The following is a 20,654-nucleotide window of genomic DNA, read 5'->3' as shown; positions in this document are numbered from 1 at the left end:
GAAATCTTTTGGTGATACAAACATCTACCCAAAGCCAATAAAGAGTAAAAACATTATACAAATATTTTATCACAGATTTCTTGCATTTATTGAATTAGATATGAACCTTTTGAGTTATTTTATTGTGGTGGACGTCAAAAAAATATAAAGTTGATTATTTAAGATCCTTACAACAAATCTGTCCAGTGGGAAAAAAAAGAGATTGTAGAGTACTAAATTCCTTTATTTAACAACACAGAAATATCACAAAAACTTTACTGGGCAAATTGAATGTTTTTATACAGTTTTGTACATGCCCCATAAGTGATTTGAAATAAATACACCATTTTCCAAAACTGCTTTTTCATAATTGCACAAGCATACATACACTTTACACAAGATCTATTAGAAAATTTAATAGATTACTGCACAGTTCAGAAATAGGAGAACAGTGTGAATGGTGAACATTTTTGTGGTCTATGTTTCTGCGAGAGAGGAAAAAAAAGTAAACCTATTCTCTGTAACTGTGAATATGGAATACTTTCTCACATTTGAGGTGTCTTTTATGCACCAGGAAACAGCAGACCTCAGTGTGAAACTGCCAAATTTAATCAAAACAATATCTGAAACATTTAGCTATTACACATAACCAACCATTTGAGTATCACTATGCATCCAGCTATGATCAAAGACTCACTGCTGATTTGGCTGGATGTATTTCACCCTGGATAGAATGTTCATTTAATTATTTGTCTTATTATTATTTAATTATAGACATAGCCAATTTAAAGTTTCCTTTTTTATAGTTAATTTTATGAGGTACCTAAAGGGGTGGAGTGGAGGGAACACAAAAAGAAATATGTTATTTCTCTTCTAGAAATGACTATAATTCATTCTTGTAATGTCTATAGATAATTGTACAGGTTTACCTGGGCTATGGTACAATTTGGCATAACTGATACTCAGGTATATCTTGTTGACTACATCCTGAGCATATCAATATTGTCAGGCAGACTCCTGCACAAAATATGTTATGCTTCCCTTCTCGTTTCAGTAGGGCAACAATCTTGGCAATTCCATTACTGGTTCCTGCAGAGTTGTCCCTTTTTCAAAAGTAAAGGAGTACTCTGGCAAAAATATGAAATTTATTATTTAAAATATTTTACCCTGCTTTTCTATCACAAGGTACTTGCATTTCAAATCATATATTTTTTAAAAAATTATTTACAGCATATCCTATTGAGATCTACTTAGAAGTTCCATTGATTTCAATACATTTCACCATCAAGTAATTGCATTCAGGATTGCAGCCTTAAGGACATTGTGTGGTAAACACAAATAAGATTCAAAATTTTAACTATAATCAACATTGCAAATAATTTGTTCTTACACAAAGAAGAGGAAATGTCTGAAAACCTATTTCCTTTTTCAAAACAGTTGCAACCAAAATACTTTAATGCACAATGACATACAAATGCTGTTTCAGTGAAATGAATTTTTTTATAAAGCTGTAGAATTCTACCACAATTAAATGAAATGTGTGGGAATCAGAGTAATTATATTTTTATGCAATTAGTAGGTTTGACATTTTTAACAATTCAGATTTGATATGTAAAACGTCACAATTACAATATACAAATTCATCAGCTTTTAAAAAATAAAAATGAAAACATCCAGGAAAAAAAACACAGACACATGCAACATCTGGGTATTAAAACAGTTAAGTACATTGCTATGAATCATTGTATACCAAAAGGAACCTAAACTAATATTTTCATCCCTCTCTTTCTTAACAGGAGTCACAAAAATTATTTCAAACAAGGCCAGCTGTTTAATACTGAGGTGGGAAAATGAGGTTTCCAGCATTTACAATATTGATATTTAGTTTTGTCTTTATTTATTTATTTTGAAGTGTTTGTGTCTGTGTGTGTGTGTGTGGGGGGGGGGGGAAATGGCCCCATATAACTCAATTGCTAAATAATTAGTACAGAAAAGCCTCAAATGATAAAAAGACAAAAATGAAAAATAACCATCATGTTGATTCAACTTCAGACTACTTGAAGTCATGAGTTTGCATAGTGAAAGTATTATCTTAACATTTTGGAATGGAAAAAATCATACAGGATGATTTACAACTAAGAGAAAGGAAGATCACCAAGGAAAGGAACTATTTTACCCAAATAGACATCCCCATGAGTATTTTGGAAAGCCTATCTACTACACAGAATATTCTGTATCATGTCAAATACAAACGGACAGGGAAGCAGATGCTAAATGTAGTCAACAATCTCTATTTGGCCAAAAGGAAAAGTTGCAGCCAATCTGAAGAGCCAAATGCTTACATCACTGGAGTGTAAGCCGCCCTGAGTCTTCGGAGAAGGGCGGGATATAAATGGGATTTAAAAAAAATATAAATAAATAAATAAAAGCATGGGTCAAAAGAGACATCAGATGCAAATTCTAGGGATTGAGAACTTCTAGGCTGTATCCTAAAGCTTACTGAAGAATAGTGGCCAGAACATATTAAAGAAAATAACATCAAGAATAAAATAGTCATATAATTAATAGCCTCACAATAAAAATGATTTTTTTCCTGAAGTTATACGGTTAGGACTATCTATCACTAAAAGATTTTGCAAAGTATCATCCTTTCTAATATCACTCAAACTCGGTTCAATTTTTATTCTGCTAATAATTTCTGCCAGTTCTCGGCCATTCTCCCAATCCTTCACAAATCAGTATGTACATAGGTATGTGAATATGTGTGCATGCCAAAAGAAAAAAGAAATAAAAGGTAATGCCCTTCTGAAAGTTAAATATCTCCACTGACACTATTTTCTCAATCAATTTCCTTGCCTTATAAACAACCCTTTCTTTTATATAGTAACAGATCTTCACAGAAATGCTGTATTCCTTCCTTTAAACAATAGAAAACTCAGCTAAGTTGTTCCAAAAAATGTAAAAAGTACCATAATAAAAAGAATATGAAACTGCGTGGTCTTTGCCTATAAAAAATTATCACGATGTATCTCATAAAAATCTGTGCATTTGAAGAGCATCTTTTGAATATGTAAATTCTGCAGTTTCAAGGGGATTTCAATAGGTGCCACTTTCTCAGAATTATACATCATGGGCTTGCTGTATGGTGGGAAAGAATCATTTATTCTCTTAGTGTTAGATCACAAATATTTCTATCTTAAGTTAAATAGTCATAAAAATGATAAAAACATATTTGTTGAAAACAAGTCAGAGAGAGGGAAATGATTCATAGTAATGGCCTTTTCTGCTCCTTTTAAATCATAACACTTTGCTACTGGCCAAAGTACCTTCAAGTTTCTGTCTTGACAAAATAAAATAATAAAATAAAATAAAATATGACAAACTGCTGAAAGAAAAATGCTATGTAGATATTTCATCTTATTATTATCCTTATATACATTAGAATTATACATTGAAAATTTCATATTCGGTGACAAAATGTTCCACAAGTGGAATATATTATGCAACGTACTAAGCTTTGCATATATTTGAATCATGTATTTTTCTAATGAGAAATGTTGGAATATAGTTTCTGTTTTTAAGGAGAAAGACTCAATAAGAAACTGCACATAGAGAATAAATGTATAATACCATCCTGTTTCCGTACTTACAATTATGAGATTAAAAAAATCTTCATCAATGTATTATGTGTTGCAAGTGAGAAAGATCTACAATTGTTAAATATGACAGGGCAATTATGAACAAATGAAATACCCAAAAGCATGGTGGGGAAAGTTAATGTCAGTAATAAAGAATATAAAAATTGTAAATGTGTATTCTCAACAAGTTCTATGTTCTAAGATTCTGGTAAACTACCAGTCTGTTTTAAACTCCACCTTTCTGGCAATCACAAAAATTATACAGATTTTTTTAAACAAATTATAAAAAGAAATAATTTGCTGGCAAATTGCAGAATCCTGAACAAGCTCTCTCATTTCATTTTAGATCAATTAAAGCCATGGATTTCCCTTAAAACTCTTCTATCACTTTTTTTTTGCCAATAAACTACTTTGCAAGCCTAAATTGTGATGAGATGGCCATAACCATGAAGAAATCTGCATAGAGAATTTTTTTTAACTGTCCCATCTTCTTGTGTTTTTTCTGAATAGGATAATGATAAATTAAATGTCTGATTAGGTTTAAAGAGAAAAAGATCACAATCTATTTCCAACTTTCAATTCTATTAAAAGTGCTAACATTTGAGAACACCTTAAAAGACATTCTGAGTTTCATGTCCTTCAGACAGAAGAAAAAATATAACCCCACCTACATTTACAAACTAGTCTAAGAGCTAAATATTACAAACTGAGAAAAATAATTTCAGGTATCTTTTCCCCTAATAAAAGATCTGTAAAGCAACCTCTAGCACACAGGTGAGGAACAATGGCCCCTTTATGACTTGTGGACTTCAACACCATGGCTGGCTCAGAAATTCTGGGAGCTGAATTCCACAAGTCATAAAAGGGCCATCGTTCCCCACCCCTGTTCTAGAGGAAAGTAAATACATTAACTGAGAGATTTCCTGTTCCTCTCAACATACAAAACTCTTTTCAGTTTGTGTAACAAACCATTCCGCTGTAGCTCTGCAACACTGAAACTGTATGTTTTCCTATACTTTAAAACAGAAGTGGGCAACTATGACCCCTTTACAACCTGTAGACTTCAACTCCCAGAATTCCTGAGCCTAGAAGTTCATAGATCATAAAGTGGCCATAGTTGCCCACCCCTGCTTTAAAACCTATTTTATAGGAACTGCAGTTTATTGACTTTCGTTAAACTTTTCTGAATCAATGGGTGAACATAATTGCTCTAAGATAATACTTATGAGAATTAACTGTTACTGCCTGTATCTTCCCTGTCATTCAATACTGTGTCCTGAAAATATATGAAAGAGACATTATTGTATCTTCTTTTGAACAACTTTGCTCCAGGTACTAACAGCAAAGTGTATGGTAAGAATATTACCTGTACTGCTGATGATGATATTGGACAGTGGCAACAAAAAAGGGGGGGGGGTTTAGAAGAGGAAGATTCTTAATGCTTAAAGTTATTGCTCCAGATTTAATTTGCAGAACTACACTGATATGAACAATGGGTTAATCTCCATAGTTGGTCAGATGTGATTGTCTCCTCGTGTCTAAACACACAAAATACAAGTGGCTATCTGTACAGTTTATAGTACCAAAACACAAATCATTGGAAAAATGAAGTAGAGATATGGTACTTTGTCAAGATACATTATATTATAGCAGGGGTTTACCCAAACGTATAATTTTGTTTTTAACAGCCACTTTAAAAATAGACAACAAGTTCACTAGTTATAGCTAAATTACATCAACAAAAGAATTGGTATACTGAATGTGAGCAAACTGGCCAATTGTCAAGATCCCAGGTATGGTGGTCTCCGGATAAGACAGTAGCCCTCAAAAGCTAGTTAATGCTCTCTTATATGGAGTGTTGTCTTACTAAGAGGGCCTTTCAAGAGGAAACCGAATGTCATTTTAAGACTTGAGGAACTAATGCCCAGAATGCAGCTGCTAAGAAATGGCAGAAGCTTTGTCTAAACAAGATGAAACACAACAGGACATGCCGTCAGACAGTGAATATGATGGGACAGAAAATAAAACAGTACTATCTTATGTTCAGGCATTTCAATGGGGGAACGTTCTGCTTTATCAGATACAACCTCTTCAAATGTACCGTCTTCCCTCTTACCTGGAGACCACTCTATGTCATGATTTTTTTTTCTTTGAGGAAACCCCTATACATAAATGAAAATAATATTCTTCAGTGGTAGACTAAGCGATTTCTTAAAGCAAGGCTTTAGCTTGCCTTTCACTTCAGGCTGCCTTGAAAATAAGATATGCTACTGCTTAAAAGAACCATCGGAATGCTTCAGCGCTGGGAACAGGTGTTCTCTACAAAAAAGAAGCAAGAAAACAAGTTAAGCTTTCTTTTCATTGTATTATAAAATGTGCTCTTTTGTTTTTATTAATTGTTTTGTCTTTGGCTTTCTTTTACATGTCAATTGAGCTTTTAATTTTCCCAGTTGTATGCAACACTTCTTGATGATTAATAATTTAAATAAACAATCATTTTAGCAATGTATGACTTTTTTGAATTTCAAAACATCAGCTGGGTGAACTATTGGCAATTTCAGCCACTTATTGAACCAACCTATCTCCTAAGTGGTAAATATGCAAGGAACAGACTAGTATATTACAGTTGTTAGTCCAAAGTTTACAACTAGAATCAGCCAATGATATAGTGGCCTAAGTGGTGCACCAATTATTTATATCAGTCCATGAGTGATAGGCTAGGCTGACCTGAATATTCAGGCACAAATCTACAATAGAATGAGGTAAACATTTTGAACACAAAAAGAAAATGGCAGAAATATCTTGCCAACAGTAAACAACAAACTACTTTACAGCTGAATAACATAAAAAGTTATGACATATAAACAATCAACATAAAACTTTTCTTGATAAATGTTTTTCTAAAACTTGTAGTTTAATTATTATTACTATTAAACCACTGAAAATTCACTTTTGGCCAGTTCATAGAAAATCAGTCCAATCTCTAGTCCATTTTCCTTCTGGCTTGTAGAACACTTTTGCAAGAAAAATGAGAAAAAGGTCAAGGCATGATCTTCCCCGATTAATCTATAGCTTCCCCATTTGGGGAAGGTGCACTGATATAATTCTCAGTCAGTTGAAGGCCATAGCACTAGTATTTGGGGAATATATTATACTCCCAAGACACCTTGAAGGTGCCAGGTGGAAAGCAGCTGCTTTATAGCAAAAAAAACCCCTTCTAACTTATTTGATGGGTTTTTATCTTTCCTAACTTTCTTCCAGTCCTTCCCCAGAACAACCCAGCAATGTAGGTTGAACTGATAAAGAAGAGCCACCTGGCTTAAAGTCCCAGGGGGATTCCGTGACTGAGAGTGCTCCTGGATCTCTCTACTCCTAATCCTTAACCACTATATCACTGACTTTCTCTTTGTCTCATTTGAACTAAACTGTGATTTGGCTGCCTGAACTTGTACAGAATCCAAAAGTGGTGGGTGCTTTAGAGCAGTTTTTAAGATTCCATTAAATCCAGTTTGTGGAAAACTGATAGGATTATCTTTAGCCTGGTGTAACTTTGCATGTCTCTGTAGGTGTCTTCCTGATGTGAATGATGGGGTGTGCTTTGGCTTCACCTTTGTCCTTTATCTCTCTCTCTCTCTCTCTCTCTCTCTCTCTCTCTCTCTCTCTCTCTCTCTCCTCTTGACAGATCTCTCTGCTGGCAGCACTTGAAATCAGCTAGCAAAATGTGGCTTCAGCTGCCTCATCCTAACTGCAAATGACATCCCCTTAGTTAGCTCTTTGCAAATTCCCTTCCTTTTCTCCTGCCGGTTGCCAAGTGTAAGAGGCCTTCACTTGCAGCTATCTATGTACAGCTTTGTTTCCTCCTGATTGACTTAACTGCCAATATTGCCTTGCACTACAGGATAACTGATATGTGTAGAGATAATTGCAAATTAGTCTGTAGAAGTCTTCCTGTTAATCTAAACTATTTTTTTTTCAATATTTACCAGGAAAATATGCACAGGGGACATTTTTAGCTAAAATTTATAACAAAAACATTTCCGCTTTATTAATAGACGTGCATTTTCTGGGTGCTTGCACAATAACATGCACAAATTGTGGATGTGCTGGACATAATAGAGCAATCAACAGCATCAAAATAGCATGTGTGACTGGGCAATGGAAATCCTGCCCAGTTTTAACAAGGACGGAATGCAGTCCCTGATATAAATGGGGCACAACTTTGATCTCCTACATCCTGCTCCTAAGCTATTTTCTAATTCACACTATGAGGGTATAAGTATAATAAACAGAACACACACCTTATGTGCAAAACACATGCTCTCTTTCATGACTGCAGGCCAACTTACCCCAGTATTTTTAAGAGAAGTTTGAGTGCAGCCTCCAAAATTCCTTAAGAAGGAGGAAGGCAACAGAATATCAATTCAGTACTGAATTAAGTGGGACTAGATATTAGATGGACATTTCCTCTGGAATGAACTATCAACACAGTACTAGGAAGATTATTACCATCACAATCAAAGACCACAAAACAAGTTGTACGCTGTGTTGGGAATTCTGCATCCAGAAGTGTGGGTAGATATTTGTTCTACCTAAGTCACAGACCAAATAGTGGATATAAATTTGAGCCTGATCTCTCCAATAATGCAATTCCAGTAATGTTGCCTATTTGGATAGGGAAGCTGAAGGCTGTTGGCAAAATACTGTTCCTGGTTGATCAAGTCAACATACTCCGCAGCAATTGAAAGATCAAAGGTTTCTTTTTCCATATAAATTCTCATTGGAGAGCTTTGAACTTCTTAACTAGATCTCTTCTATGGTTGAGATGGGAAGAAAGATTTCAACCTTAGCCTCTTGTGTCCTTCATAATTGCAACACTAAGTCACCTTGCCTACAAAATACCTTGGAGAAGTACAGATCAGAAAAAAAAATTGTGATGAATATGCAGTAATTTGCAACAGATTACTTAAACAAGCAGAGTAACAATCACATAGTAGACTCTTTCCAAAATCTTTGATGTTTATATCAACTTACAACAGAAAACAATTAGAATGCAAAATAACTCCTGACTTATTGCACTGTTAGTTAACCTGCTTATCAAAGTTCATCCAGATGATATCCCACAAAAAAGTACTTTAATGTGTCTTGCTAGTATGTGTAACATAAACTTTTAATAGTTATTTCAAAAATCAACATCCCTTTTGGGGTATGGGGTGCTTCATTAATTCACCATAGAACCAGAGGATTTCAGAGAATGTTGCCTTAATAAAGCAAATTCCCACACTCATCTCTACTTCATAAGTCAGCATTTTATATATTTTCATCTTTAAAATCAACCGAACTTAAATGTATTAAGAAACCGAGGAGGAATTTTGGATTGCTGGAACCTTTCTTCCCGTCTTTCCATTCCCTGCTACTTTCCTCAAAGTACAATTTTCATCGACAGATCAGGATTAGAGAGCAGGAAATCATGAAAAATCACAAAAAGGGGATGGAAAAGTGCTTGAGCCAAAAGTTCTTTAGACCAGCTTTCTGCGACATAGGTATCCACAAAAGATGAAAATCTCCATTCCAAGGATTCCCCTGTTAGCATGTCTACAACCCTGGGAGTTAAAGTTCAAATTTCTGAAAGGTATGCTGGTTGGGGAAGTTTGCGATATGTATCAACGAAGTATAAGTATGTATTATGTCTGAATAAAGCTAGAGAGATTAAAAACACACACGAATGTCTACTCCTTAATGGAATATGCGACAAACTAATGACAGGGTTCCTTAAAAAGTTCTTAAAGGATTTATTCTTTTTTCCTACTTCCAAAATAGAAACAGTTAAAGTTAGCCTGCTAAGTAAAAATGTAAAAAAGAAATGTAAAAATTCATTCGTAATTCTATATTGTAAGAAACCTGCCAAGAAACAATTAAAAATTACTAAATACAGAATAATCTTCTGCTGACAACATAAACTGGCAGAATAATATATCTCTTATGGTAAATAGTTCCATATTCTGCCATAAAAGTTACATTTTCTGCTAATACTACCTTGCATGTCACAAGAGTAACTTGCAGGAAATCGAGGATAATTTGTTTACTCAATGTGAACTAAAAGTGTTAGTTGGTCGAACAATGGGACACTATGCTATAAAACTCTGGAATCAGTGAAGACACTCAAATATGCATTGTGTACTAACTTAAGTTTCTAGGCTCTTTTAGACAAATCTGTGCAGAGCATGCTATAGAGTAAAGGTAAACCTTCCTACAGCCAAAATCAAATCTTGATGACGTTATAAACATGTCCATATAGTTTTCTTGGCAGAACAGAAGAGATTTTCCATTGCCACTTTCACTTTGGTTTTAAAAGACCTGAAGCATATGCATTACGGCTGATTTAGTCTTCTCAGAAATTGAGCTAGTTAGTCTAAATTGAGTCAAGGAACTTCTGGAATCAACATTCTGCCAGACGTACTCCTAAGTTGAGAATCTGATCTTTCAATGGTAGTCTGACTCCCACAAAATGGGCTGACATCAAATGACTTTCACCCTGTTTATTCATGTGGAAATCAATAATTATAGGAGAACAACATGGGTGCAATATAATAAGAAGCTTTGTTGTACAAGCTCCACTACAATGAAAGAATGTTGTGTAAGAATTTGGCAGTGTTCTTCTTCAGTAGCCACTCATAGAGATATTCAAGAAAGTTATAGTATTACTTGTTCTTCAGCCACTCAAACTGATCCTATAGAACAGGGGTCTTCAAACTTGGCCCTTTTATGACTTGTGGACTTCAACTCCCAGAATTCCTCAGCCAGAGTGCCTGGCTGAGGAATTCTGGGAGTTGAAGTCCACAAGTCATAAAAGAGCCAAGTTTGAAGACCCCTGCTATAGAATATCTGTGATAGTGTTCATAGCAATAGCAATAACACTTAGATTTATATCCCTTCATGGTGCTTTACAGTCAGTATATTGCCCCCAACAATCTGGGTCCTCATTTTACCGACCTTGGAAGGATGGAAGGCTGAGTCAACTTTGAACCAGTCAGGATCGAACTCCTGGCAGTAGAATAAAGAGTTAGACTGCAGTACTGTATTCTAAGCACCACCATGGCTTTTTTTAATGACCAGTGGTCTTTCATGACCAGTATAGTTAAATATAGATTTATTGTTCTGGTTAAATAGAAAGGGGGAAATATTTTAATGAATTACTTTCCAAAGACACAGTCCCTTCTGCCTTTTAATTATATTCTGAACCTCAGGATTTTCTTTGGTACAAGATCCCTACATGCAAGCTCCTGATGTATGTTCTCTACTTCTGTTCTTTGCTGATGCAGGTGACAAAATAAAGATGCCTTGCAAAGCTATTTGGAACATGGTATATATATATTGCTGCCAAACCATTCATGCAACATTGCACAGATTGTAAGGTGACTGCAGATAATAAATAAGATATATGGGTATATAATTTATTAGGAAGTTATATATACAGTTGCAAGAAAAAGTATGTGAACCCTTTGGAATTATGTGGAGTTTTGCATGAATTGGCCATAAAATGCGCTCTAAACGTCATGTAAGTCACAACAATAGAAAAACACAGTCTGCTTAAAATAATACTACACAAATATTAGCTGTTGTCATGTTTTAATTGAACATAAGATGGAAACATTCACAGTGCAGGGTGGAAAAAGTATTTTAACCTTTGGACTTAGTAACTGGTTGACTCTCCTTTGGCAGCAATAACCTCAACCAAACGTTTCCTGTACTTGCAGATCAGACCTGCACAACGATCTGGAGTAATTTTGGACCATTCCTCTGCACAAAACTGTTTCAGTGTAGCAATATTCTTGGGATGTCTGGTGTGAATCGCTCTCTTAAGGTCATGCCACAGCATTTCAATCGGGTTGAGGTCAGGACTCTGACTGGGCCACTCCAGAAGGCGTATTCTGTTCTGTTGAAGCCATTGTTTTGTTGAATTACTTGCATGCTTTGGGTCATTGTCCTGTTGCATCACCCATCCTCTGCGGAGCTTCAGTTGGTGGACAGATGGTCATACGTTTTCCTGCAAAATGTCCTGATAAACTCTGGAATTCATTTTCCCATCAATGACAACAATCCGTCCAGGCCCTGAGGCAGCAAAGCAGCCCCAAACCATGATGCTCCCTCCGCCATGTTTTACAGTGGGGATGAGGTTTTGATGTTAGTGTGCTGTGCCTTTTTTCTCCACACATAGTGTTGTGTGTTTTTCCCATACAACTCAATTTTGGTTTCATCTGTCCACAGTATATTTTGCCAGTAGTGCTGTGGAACATCCAGGTGCTCTTTTGCAAACTTCAAACATGCCGCAATATTTTTTTTGGACAGCAATGGCTTCCTCCGTGGTGTCATCCCATGTACTCCATTCTTGTTTAATGTTTTCCTTATTGTAGATGTGTCAACAAAAATGTTAGCATGTGCCAGAGATTTCTGTAGGTCTTTAGCTGACACTCTAGGATTCTTCTTTACCTCATTAAGCATTATGCGCTGTGCTCTTGCAGTCATTTTTACAGGACGACCACGCCTAGGGAGAGTAGCAACAGTGCTAAACTTTCTCCATTTGTAGACAGTCTGTCTTACCGTGGACACTTGGAGATACTTTTGTAACCCTTTCCAGCTTCATGCAAGTCAACAATTCTTGATCGTAGGTCTTCTGAGAGCTCTTTTCTGCGAGGCATGGTTCACATCAGACAGTGCTTCTTGAGACCAGTAAACCCAAAACAGGTGTGTGTTTTTAAAGGGCAGGACAGCTGTCAGCAACACATCCAATATCATCACACTGGTTGGAGTCAAGGTTGGCTCACTCCTGGCTCCAATTAGCTCTTGGAGAAGTCATTAGGCTAGGGGTTCACATACTTTTTCCACCCTGCACTGTGAATGTTTCCATCTTATGTTCAATTAAAACAAGACAACAGCTAATGTTTGTGTAGTATTATTTTAAGCAGACTGTGTTTTTCTATTGTTGTGACTTACATGACGTTTAGAGCGCATTTTATGGCCAATTCATGCAAAACTCCACGTAATCCCAAAGGGTTCACATACTTTTTCTTGCAACTGTAAAAGGAGACTGCATTCCAAACCATGCAAAGCAATTCCATTGTGTCCCAAAGAGAATTCTAAAAGAAAGGGCTCATGGACATAATTGTCACTACTACAGTAAGTTACTGAAAATATCTTAAAAAACCATTTTTCTTCTGAAACAATGTTGGACATACATTTTCTCTCCCCTTTTACAATTTTTCTAGCTAAAACATATGTACCAATGTATAAGTAAAAGTCAAGCAGACTCTCTTCAAGCATGAAAATATTCCACAAACAACGTTGCTCACTTTTTGCTTCCGTTTCTTAAAAAAACAAAACAAAACCAGGCTTTGTCCATTGGATTCTCTCAACACAGCAAAGCCAAAGGACCACAGTGTCAAGTCCTTTGCATGGTAAATTCTTACGTTTCCCTCTTTTTGTTTTCTTCTTCAACAAACTAGAACCAACAAGGAAAGCAGCAGGTCTTTCTAGCTCTTAGTAATCTATTCTCAGTTTCAAGCATGCGTAGCAGGGGCTTGGAGAGCACAAGTGACTGTTGGAAACTTTTCAGGTATGTTGTCTGCTTAAAGTCTGATGTGTTCTGTTCTGTGGAAACAGCTTCATGAAATCTAGGCTTATTATCAACAAGAGGAATGAATGATAAAAGCCTCATTATAACATGCAAGTTAAAATACATTGTGGTACAGTACCTAGAGCTGCGTTCCATCTAGCTGGGGGATTATAGGACTAGAAATACAGTACACACAGAGTACTAATTTATAAAAATTATAAAAATTTTATAAAAATTAGAATTTCCATGAACTTTAGCCATCACAGCTAAAAGGGACGTGGTCTAAGAAATCTAACATCCATGCATCAGACTAAAGGAAGCTACACTATAACCCAAAAGATACAGGCAAAAATCCCTTATCTAATACGAAGTTTCAGAAATTGTTAATGTGCAATTACAGTAATCTTTTTATTGTATATAGATGATCTACAGTGCTTCTAGAATAGATAATAAAAAGTTACATCTGTACCTTCCCACTGTTTCTTCCATCATTTTTCTTACCATAAGAACAATGTCTTAGGGAAAGATGGTCAAAATAGTTGAGAAATGCAAAGTGCTACAGACCCATTAACTCATTGACTAGGTTTGATGAATAGGAACAGACTAGACACATGAGAAACATGGAGGATGGGGTTTCAAACTAGTCTAAAGTTAGGAGTTGTAGGTGAAACTCCATTCAGCATGGATATAGCTTTTCCACATAACAGCTGCAAGAGAACACAGCTAAAAATAGCTGCTCTAGTGCATAATGTGATTGTCCTAATTTATTATTTGGCTGGTTGAGAATTGGTTACCATTCCTTATTTTCACCTAGAAACTAGAATAAGTTAAAAAGTTGAATTCAATATGGGTCTCTACAAGGTTACGCTATTCACAGTAATAAACGGGACTTGCTTCTATGAGAAGAAAAAGTATCAGAGTGTTTATTTTTGCAGACTGAATTTCTGCACCCAATTAAATACATAAAGGCCCTTTTTATTTTAGCATGCACGTACGTATATACACACAATGTAGAACAGACACACAGCATCTCCAAAATTCTACAGAGTTTATTATTAATAATAACAAAACTCTTGGTCTTGAAATTGAACACAGCTTTCTTTTCTGGTTCTCAGCTTAAAAGTAGCAACAGTAAAAGTCCAGATTCAGAGGAAAAGGGAAAAAAGCAATGAGGTCATTTAAACTCAATTCATGCCATTAAATTCTTTGATTTTTCCACTAAAATGTCAGATTCTAAAAGTTGAAAGAAGAAGAAAATCTATCCATTTTGGTGGCTGAGCAAACCAACATGGGATGTGAAGGTGCCCCAGTTTCCTGGCTGTATAAATTTACCAGTCCCTGGTAGGGAATCAAAGTCTTGATGAGATTACAGTTAGTTTCTGGCTTCTGGGTTATGCCTGCAGAGGGATCATTATCCTGAGTGACAGGAAAGAAAAATTTCTCAGGAGGTGAGGGGGAGGGAAACCAGGAATAAAACTGGAATTGATCAGCATTGTTTAATGTAGCCTTCAGTGTTCTGCAGGTGCAAATACTGACAAACAGCTGATTTGTTCCCCAAAGGAAACTCAACAATCCTGCTGTTCACTTACATTGCAAGGTATGGGCATTCTAAAAAATTTAGCACAATGTCAGCTTGATAACCTTTAAGCCTTTGATTCTATCTGCTTTCCTCAGTGTGCAATTTCCCAGATGTTCTTGGATTGTAATTTTCATGTCATCCAGAGGTGCCAAATTGTGGAAGATTGCTCTATTTTTTGTTTTCCCATTTTTAATTAAAAAGGGCACCATCCCTGAAGGTAAAAAATCAAAGAAAGTTGTATTGGAACTATATTCCAATGTAATTCCAATTGGAACTACATTCCAATACAGACTCTAATACTGGCAAAGTGATTTGTGGTTCATTTCTTTGTCTACTCCACAGTTCAGAAAAAAAGATGCAGTAGCAATATGTTATAATTACCATATATACTCATGAATAAGTCCATCTGTGGATGAGCTTACCTTTGAAATGTGAACCAAAATACCATGAAAAATGTGCCATGCACAGATAAGTCAACTTGCATTGTTCATGGTATTTTGGTTAAAAAATCAAGGGTCTGCTTATCTGTGGATTGGCTGATCTGCAAAAATATATAGGAAATAAGGGTCATTTACAAATATATTGCTGTACCATATATACTTGCAGATCAGTCTATCCATGAATAAGCCAAAGCCAATTTGGGGGTGCATTTAGGCACCTAAAATTTTTGGCATATCCACAAGTATTTTTATTATTATTAATATGTATTTATTTATTATATTTATTTGCTGCCCATATAACTATCGAGTGACTTGATATTGGCAAGTATATATTGTGGTGCTATACTTCCCCTCCCCACCTTGTCAGTTGCATTCAAAATGATGAAGAACAAAAAAAAACACATCCAAAAATTATTTAAAGAAGCAGAAGAAAATGTTGGTGAACTCTTCAAGGGTGGATCCTACCCTTTCTATATGAACCTGAGTATAAGAGGGTAAAGCATGCATGTGAATGACCCGTCTTTGACCATGGCATGCCTCTTGACGTTTTTGACACAAACCCTATCCCTGGTACAGTCAGTGCTCCACTGATCTTCAGTCTTTCTGGTTTCCCATCATTACATTAATTCTTATCATTTCATTTTTTAGATGAGGAACCAGAAACAGCCAGATACAGTGAAAAGGGGCGTTGTCTTACCTGAACGCCTTTTCTCAGCGTGATGATGGAGAATCCACGAATGGGTTAACTCTGTCTTCCTGCCCAATTAGACTAAGTCTGTCAAATTTGCCATGCCTCTCCTGGGCCAGGATACCTCTCAGTCACGACGAAGGCGAAGCTACTGACGACAGTCCAACGTGTTGGCTCCCACACCCCTGACACAGGACCTGATGGACACTAAGGGGTGGGTGTGGATTTTCCATCATCATGCTGAGAAAAGGCGTTCAGGTAAGACAACGCCCCTTCTCCAGCATGATAGATGGAAAATTCACGAATGGGACATACCAAAGCCGCCCTGTCCCTATGGGAGGAAATCAGTCTGGGCCTGCGTCCCACCCTGTGGCACTACTTCTTGTAGCACTCTCCAACCGAATGAGGCGTCCACGGAGGCAAACCTATCCAGTTTATAATGCCTCACAAAGGGGGAAAGGCAAAGACCATGTTGCCGCCCTACAAATGTCCCCAATGGACGCCTGTGTTGCCCACGCCGTGGAAGTTGCAGCACTGTGAGTGGAGTGAGCAGTGATATGACTTGGAACTGACAGTGAATGTGATTGGTATGCCCCTGCAATACAAGCCCTGATCCACCTGCCTATAATGGAGGCAGAAACCTTCTGCCCCAAAGTAGAAGGTTGAAAGGAAACAAAGAGGGCTTCCAACTTGCGAAAGGACGCTGTCTGCTTAAAGTAGTGGCATAAGGCCCTTTGGATGTCCAGGGCGTGCTATTGATGTTCCAAGTCATGAAATGGATGAAGACAAAAATCTGGCAGAATTACCTCCTGCATCCTGTGAAACAAGGTATTGACTTTTGGAATAAGGAGGGATCCAATCGAAGGACCACCTTGTTATCATGAGACGTATAAGTCCTCTCTGATAGAGAGAGCTGCCAGTTCAGAAATGGCTGAGTAAATACAAACGTACTTTTCAAGTAGACAGTTATTTGAAGTTACAACTCCCAAAACATCTTAGGGAGATATTTACGAGAGCGAGATTCGAACAGCTTGACACAATGGTCAGATATGGGAGATTTCATGCTATACCTTACAATGAGCGTCTCTGCATTTGCAGAGCAGCAGAGGTAGAGGACCTGGCTCACATCCTATTTGACTGTTGCCTGTATAAGAGGGTGAGAGACAGATATCTTGGTCTATATACCAAACGAATAACCCATTGGGATTCCCATATCAAAATAACTTACCTTATGTCCGGCCAGAACTTGAAAATAACATTTAATGTAGCACAGTACTTAAACAAAATGGTCCAATTGAGATCTGCATACGTGGGACTGATTGGGGTCGATTGCAAGGGCGACTCATATTTTATCTATATCTTAAATTATTGTACATTATTACAATTTCATTTTAAATCGTATTTTATTCTAATTCCATTTTAAATTGTATTTTATCAAATTCCATTTTAAATTGCCTTTATCAAATTTTAGTAACAATTTGTTGCTGGAACTTTGCACTTTGATATGGCCCAAGGACTAATCAATAAAGACTTTATTATTACCTTGTCAAGAACCGTAGTGTACAGGTTCTGATGTGTTCCAATGGAGGTGAGGTAAGGGCCTGCAAGACGCGCAGCAAATCCCAAGAGGGATACCAGTGAAACACGGGAGGTTTGGTGTTGGACACTCCCTTGAGAAATGAGTGTACCACAGGATGTTGAGCCAATGGCTCTGAATGCCACACGTAAGTACCATGGATAGAGCCGCCACTTGTCTGCAGATAGTATTGGGTGCCAAACCCTTGTTGAGCCCCTCCAATAAATAGTCCAAAATCCTCGGAATGGTAATAGCCGAGAGATCTAACTGGTTCTTTGCCCACCAGTGATAGAAACGTCTCCAAGTGGAGTCATAGATTCCGTTTGTTGTAGGCCGTCTGGAGGCCTAAATCATCACTATTACACCCGGCGAATAGGACTCACACATCGGAAACCGCTGTTCAAGTGCCAGGCAGTTAACTGGAGCCACTGGGGTTCTGGATGTTGCAAAGCTCCCTGGCTGAATGCAATGTGACCTGGAGGAATCCCCCATGGGGGAGAGATGAAAAAGCTCACGAGGTTGGCAAACCATGGCCGTCTTGGCCAGTGTGATGCAACAAATATCACCTCTGCCTGTTCTTGCAGTATCTTGCGGATGACCGCTGGGATCAGAAGGAGAGGCGGGAACTCATATAGCAAGCCCCCAAGCCATGGACTGCGGAGGGCATCCGTTGTCTCTGCCCCTGGCGAGGGGAACCGGGAGAAAAACCTTGGAAGCTGGGAGTTCACCGGAGAAGCGAACAAATCCAGTACCGGATGACCAAACCTCTCCGATACAGGGAGTGCAGAATTATTAGGCAAATGAGTATTTTGACCACATCATCCTCTTTATGCATGTTGTCTTACTCCAAGCTGTATAGGCTCGAAAGCCTACTACCAATTAAGCATATTAGGTGATGTGCATCTCTGTAATGAGAAGGGGTGTGGTCTAATGACATCAACACCCTGTATCAGGTGTGCATAATTATTAGGCAACTTCCTTTCCTTTGGCAAAATGGGTCAAAAGAAGGACTTGACAGGCTCAGAAAAGTCAAAAATAGTGAGATATCTTGCAGAGGGATGCAGCACTCTTAAAATTGCAAAGCTTCTGAAGCGTGATCATTGAACAATCAAGCGTTTCATTCAAAATAGTCAACAGGGTCGCAAGAAGCGTGTGGAGAAACCAAGGCGCAAAATAACTGCCCATGAACTGAGAAAAGTCAAGCGTGCAGCTGCCAAGATGCCACTTGCCACCAGTTTGGCCATATTTCAGAGCTGCAACATCACTGGAGTGCCCAAAAGCAGAAAGGCTGAAAGACGACCACCACTGAACAAGACACACAAGCTGAAACGTCAAGACTGGGCCAAGAAATATCTCAAGACTGATTTTTCTACGGTTTTATGGACTGATGAAATGAGAGTGAGTCTTGATGGGCCAGATGGATGGGCCCGTGGCTGGATTGGTAAAGGGCAGAGAGCTCCAGTCCGACTCAGACGCCAGCAAGGTGGAGGTGGAGTACTGGTTTGGGCTGGTATCATCAAAGATGAGCTTGTGGGGCCTTTTCGGGTTGAGGATGGAGTCAAGCTCAACTCCCAGTCCTACTGCCAGTTTCTGGAAGACACCTTCTTCAAGCAGTGGTACAGGAAGAAGTCTGCATCCTTCAAGAAAAACATGATTTTCATGCAGGACAATGCTCCATCACACGCGTCCAAGTACTCCACAGCGTGGCTGGCAAGAAAGGGTATAAAAGAAGGAAATCTAATGACATGGCCTCCTTGTTCACCTGATCTGAACCCCATTGAGAACCTGTGGTCCATCATCAAATGTGAGATTTACAAGGAGGGAAAACAGTACACCTCTCTGAACAGTGTCTGGGAGGCTGTGGTTGCTGCTGCACGCAATGTTGATGGTGAACAGATCAAAACACTGACAGAATCCATGGATGGCAGGCTTTTGAGTGTCCTTGCAAAGAAAGGTGGCTATATTGGTCACTGATTTGTTTTTGTTATGTTTTTGAATGTCAGAAATGTATATTTGTGAATGTTGAGATGTTATATTGGTTTCACTGGTAAAAATAAATAATTGAAATGGGTATATATTTGTTTTTTGTTAAGTTGCCTAATAATTATGCACAGTAATAGTCACCTGCACACACAGATATCCCCCTAAAATAGCTATAACTAAAAACAAACTAAAAACTACTTCCAAAAATATTCAGCTTTGATATTAATGAGTTTTTTGGGTTCATTGAGAACATGGTTGTTGTTCAATAATAAAATTAATCCTCAAAAATAGAACTTGCCTAATAATTCTGCACTCCCTGTATCTCCCCAAAGAGATCGGGATGCAGGCGCCACTCGGAGTGATCCACTGTCGACCTGCTCAGAAAATCCACCTGCTGATTTGCCTCTCCTGAGATGTGCTTGGCCCTGAAGGAGAAGAGGTTGGTCTGCCCAGGATCCCAACAACTGGGCCTCAGCCATAAGGGACCTGGAACGGGTACCCCCTTGATGGTTCACATGGGCTTTCACCGCCACATTGTCCGTGAGGACCAGGACATGTCTCACCACCCTGTTGCGGAAGTGACGTAGGGCCAGATGTATGGCTCTGAGCTCCAACCAGTTTATGTTGTGCTTCAGGTCTGACCGGGACCACTGGCCCTGAGCCAACTATGGCCTTAGGTGTGCTCCCCAGCTGAACAAACTGGCGTCCGTAGTTAGGGTGAGCCGAAGAGGCTCCTTGAATAATGAGCCTCTGGCTACCGCTGGGGAGGTCCACCACTGGAGGGATCTTAGGGTCTGAGATGGAACCCTTATCCTTTGGTTGGAGGAGCTGGTGCCCAGTCTCTGAAATGGGAGCAAAAACCATTGAAGGTTCCTGGAGTGTAGTATGGCCCATGGCACTATCGCCATGCAGAAAACCATCTTCCCTAACAATTGGGAGAGAATGGCCAGTGTAACTACACGCTCCCTTTGGACCTGGAAAACCAGGGCTCGGATGCTGTCCTGACATTCCCGAGATAAACTCTGCATAGTTTTGTGTCTATGACCACGCCCAGGTGAAGAAGGCCAGTTGAGGGAACTGTCTGGCTCTTTTAAAAGTTCACCAAGAACCCGTGGTCTTGGAGGGTCTTGATAAACAAGGCCAGGTCCGATTGAGCCGTCT

The 20,654-nt window shown here is 38.2% G+C and overlaps 1 protein-coding gene across 2 annotated transcripts in view; it reads right to left on the bottom strand.

Annotated features, from left to right (window-relative positions):
- Positions 1–766: 766 nt before the first annotated feature.
- CXXC4 (CXXC finger protein 4) overlaps positions 767–20,654 on the bottom strand; it is a 63,671-nt gene continuing 43,783 nt past the window's right edge. For both annotated transcript variants that reach the window (XM_083367051.1, XM_083367052.1), the window contains one exon: positions 767–5,936. In XM_083367051.1, the coding sequence (XP_083223177.1) occupies positions 5,892–5,936 (45 nt within the window). In that variant the 3' untranslated portion in view covers positions 767–5,891. The remainder of the gene's footprint in view (positions 5,937–20,654) is intronic.

The sequence above is a fragment of the Vipera ursinii genome, assembly GCF_947247035.1.
Source record: "Vipera ursinii genome assembly, chromosome: 7".
Classification (NCBI taxonomy): Eukaryota; Metazoa; Chordata; class Lepidosauria; order Squamata; family Viperidae; genus Vipera; species Vipera ursinii.
This window is presented reverse-complemented; position numbering and strand designations above follow the sequence as displayed.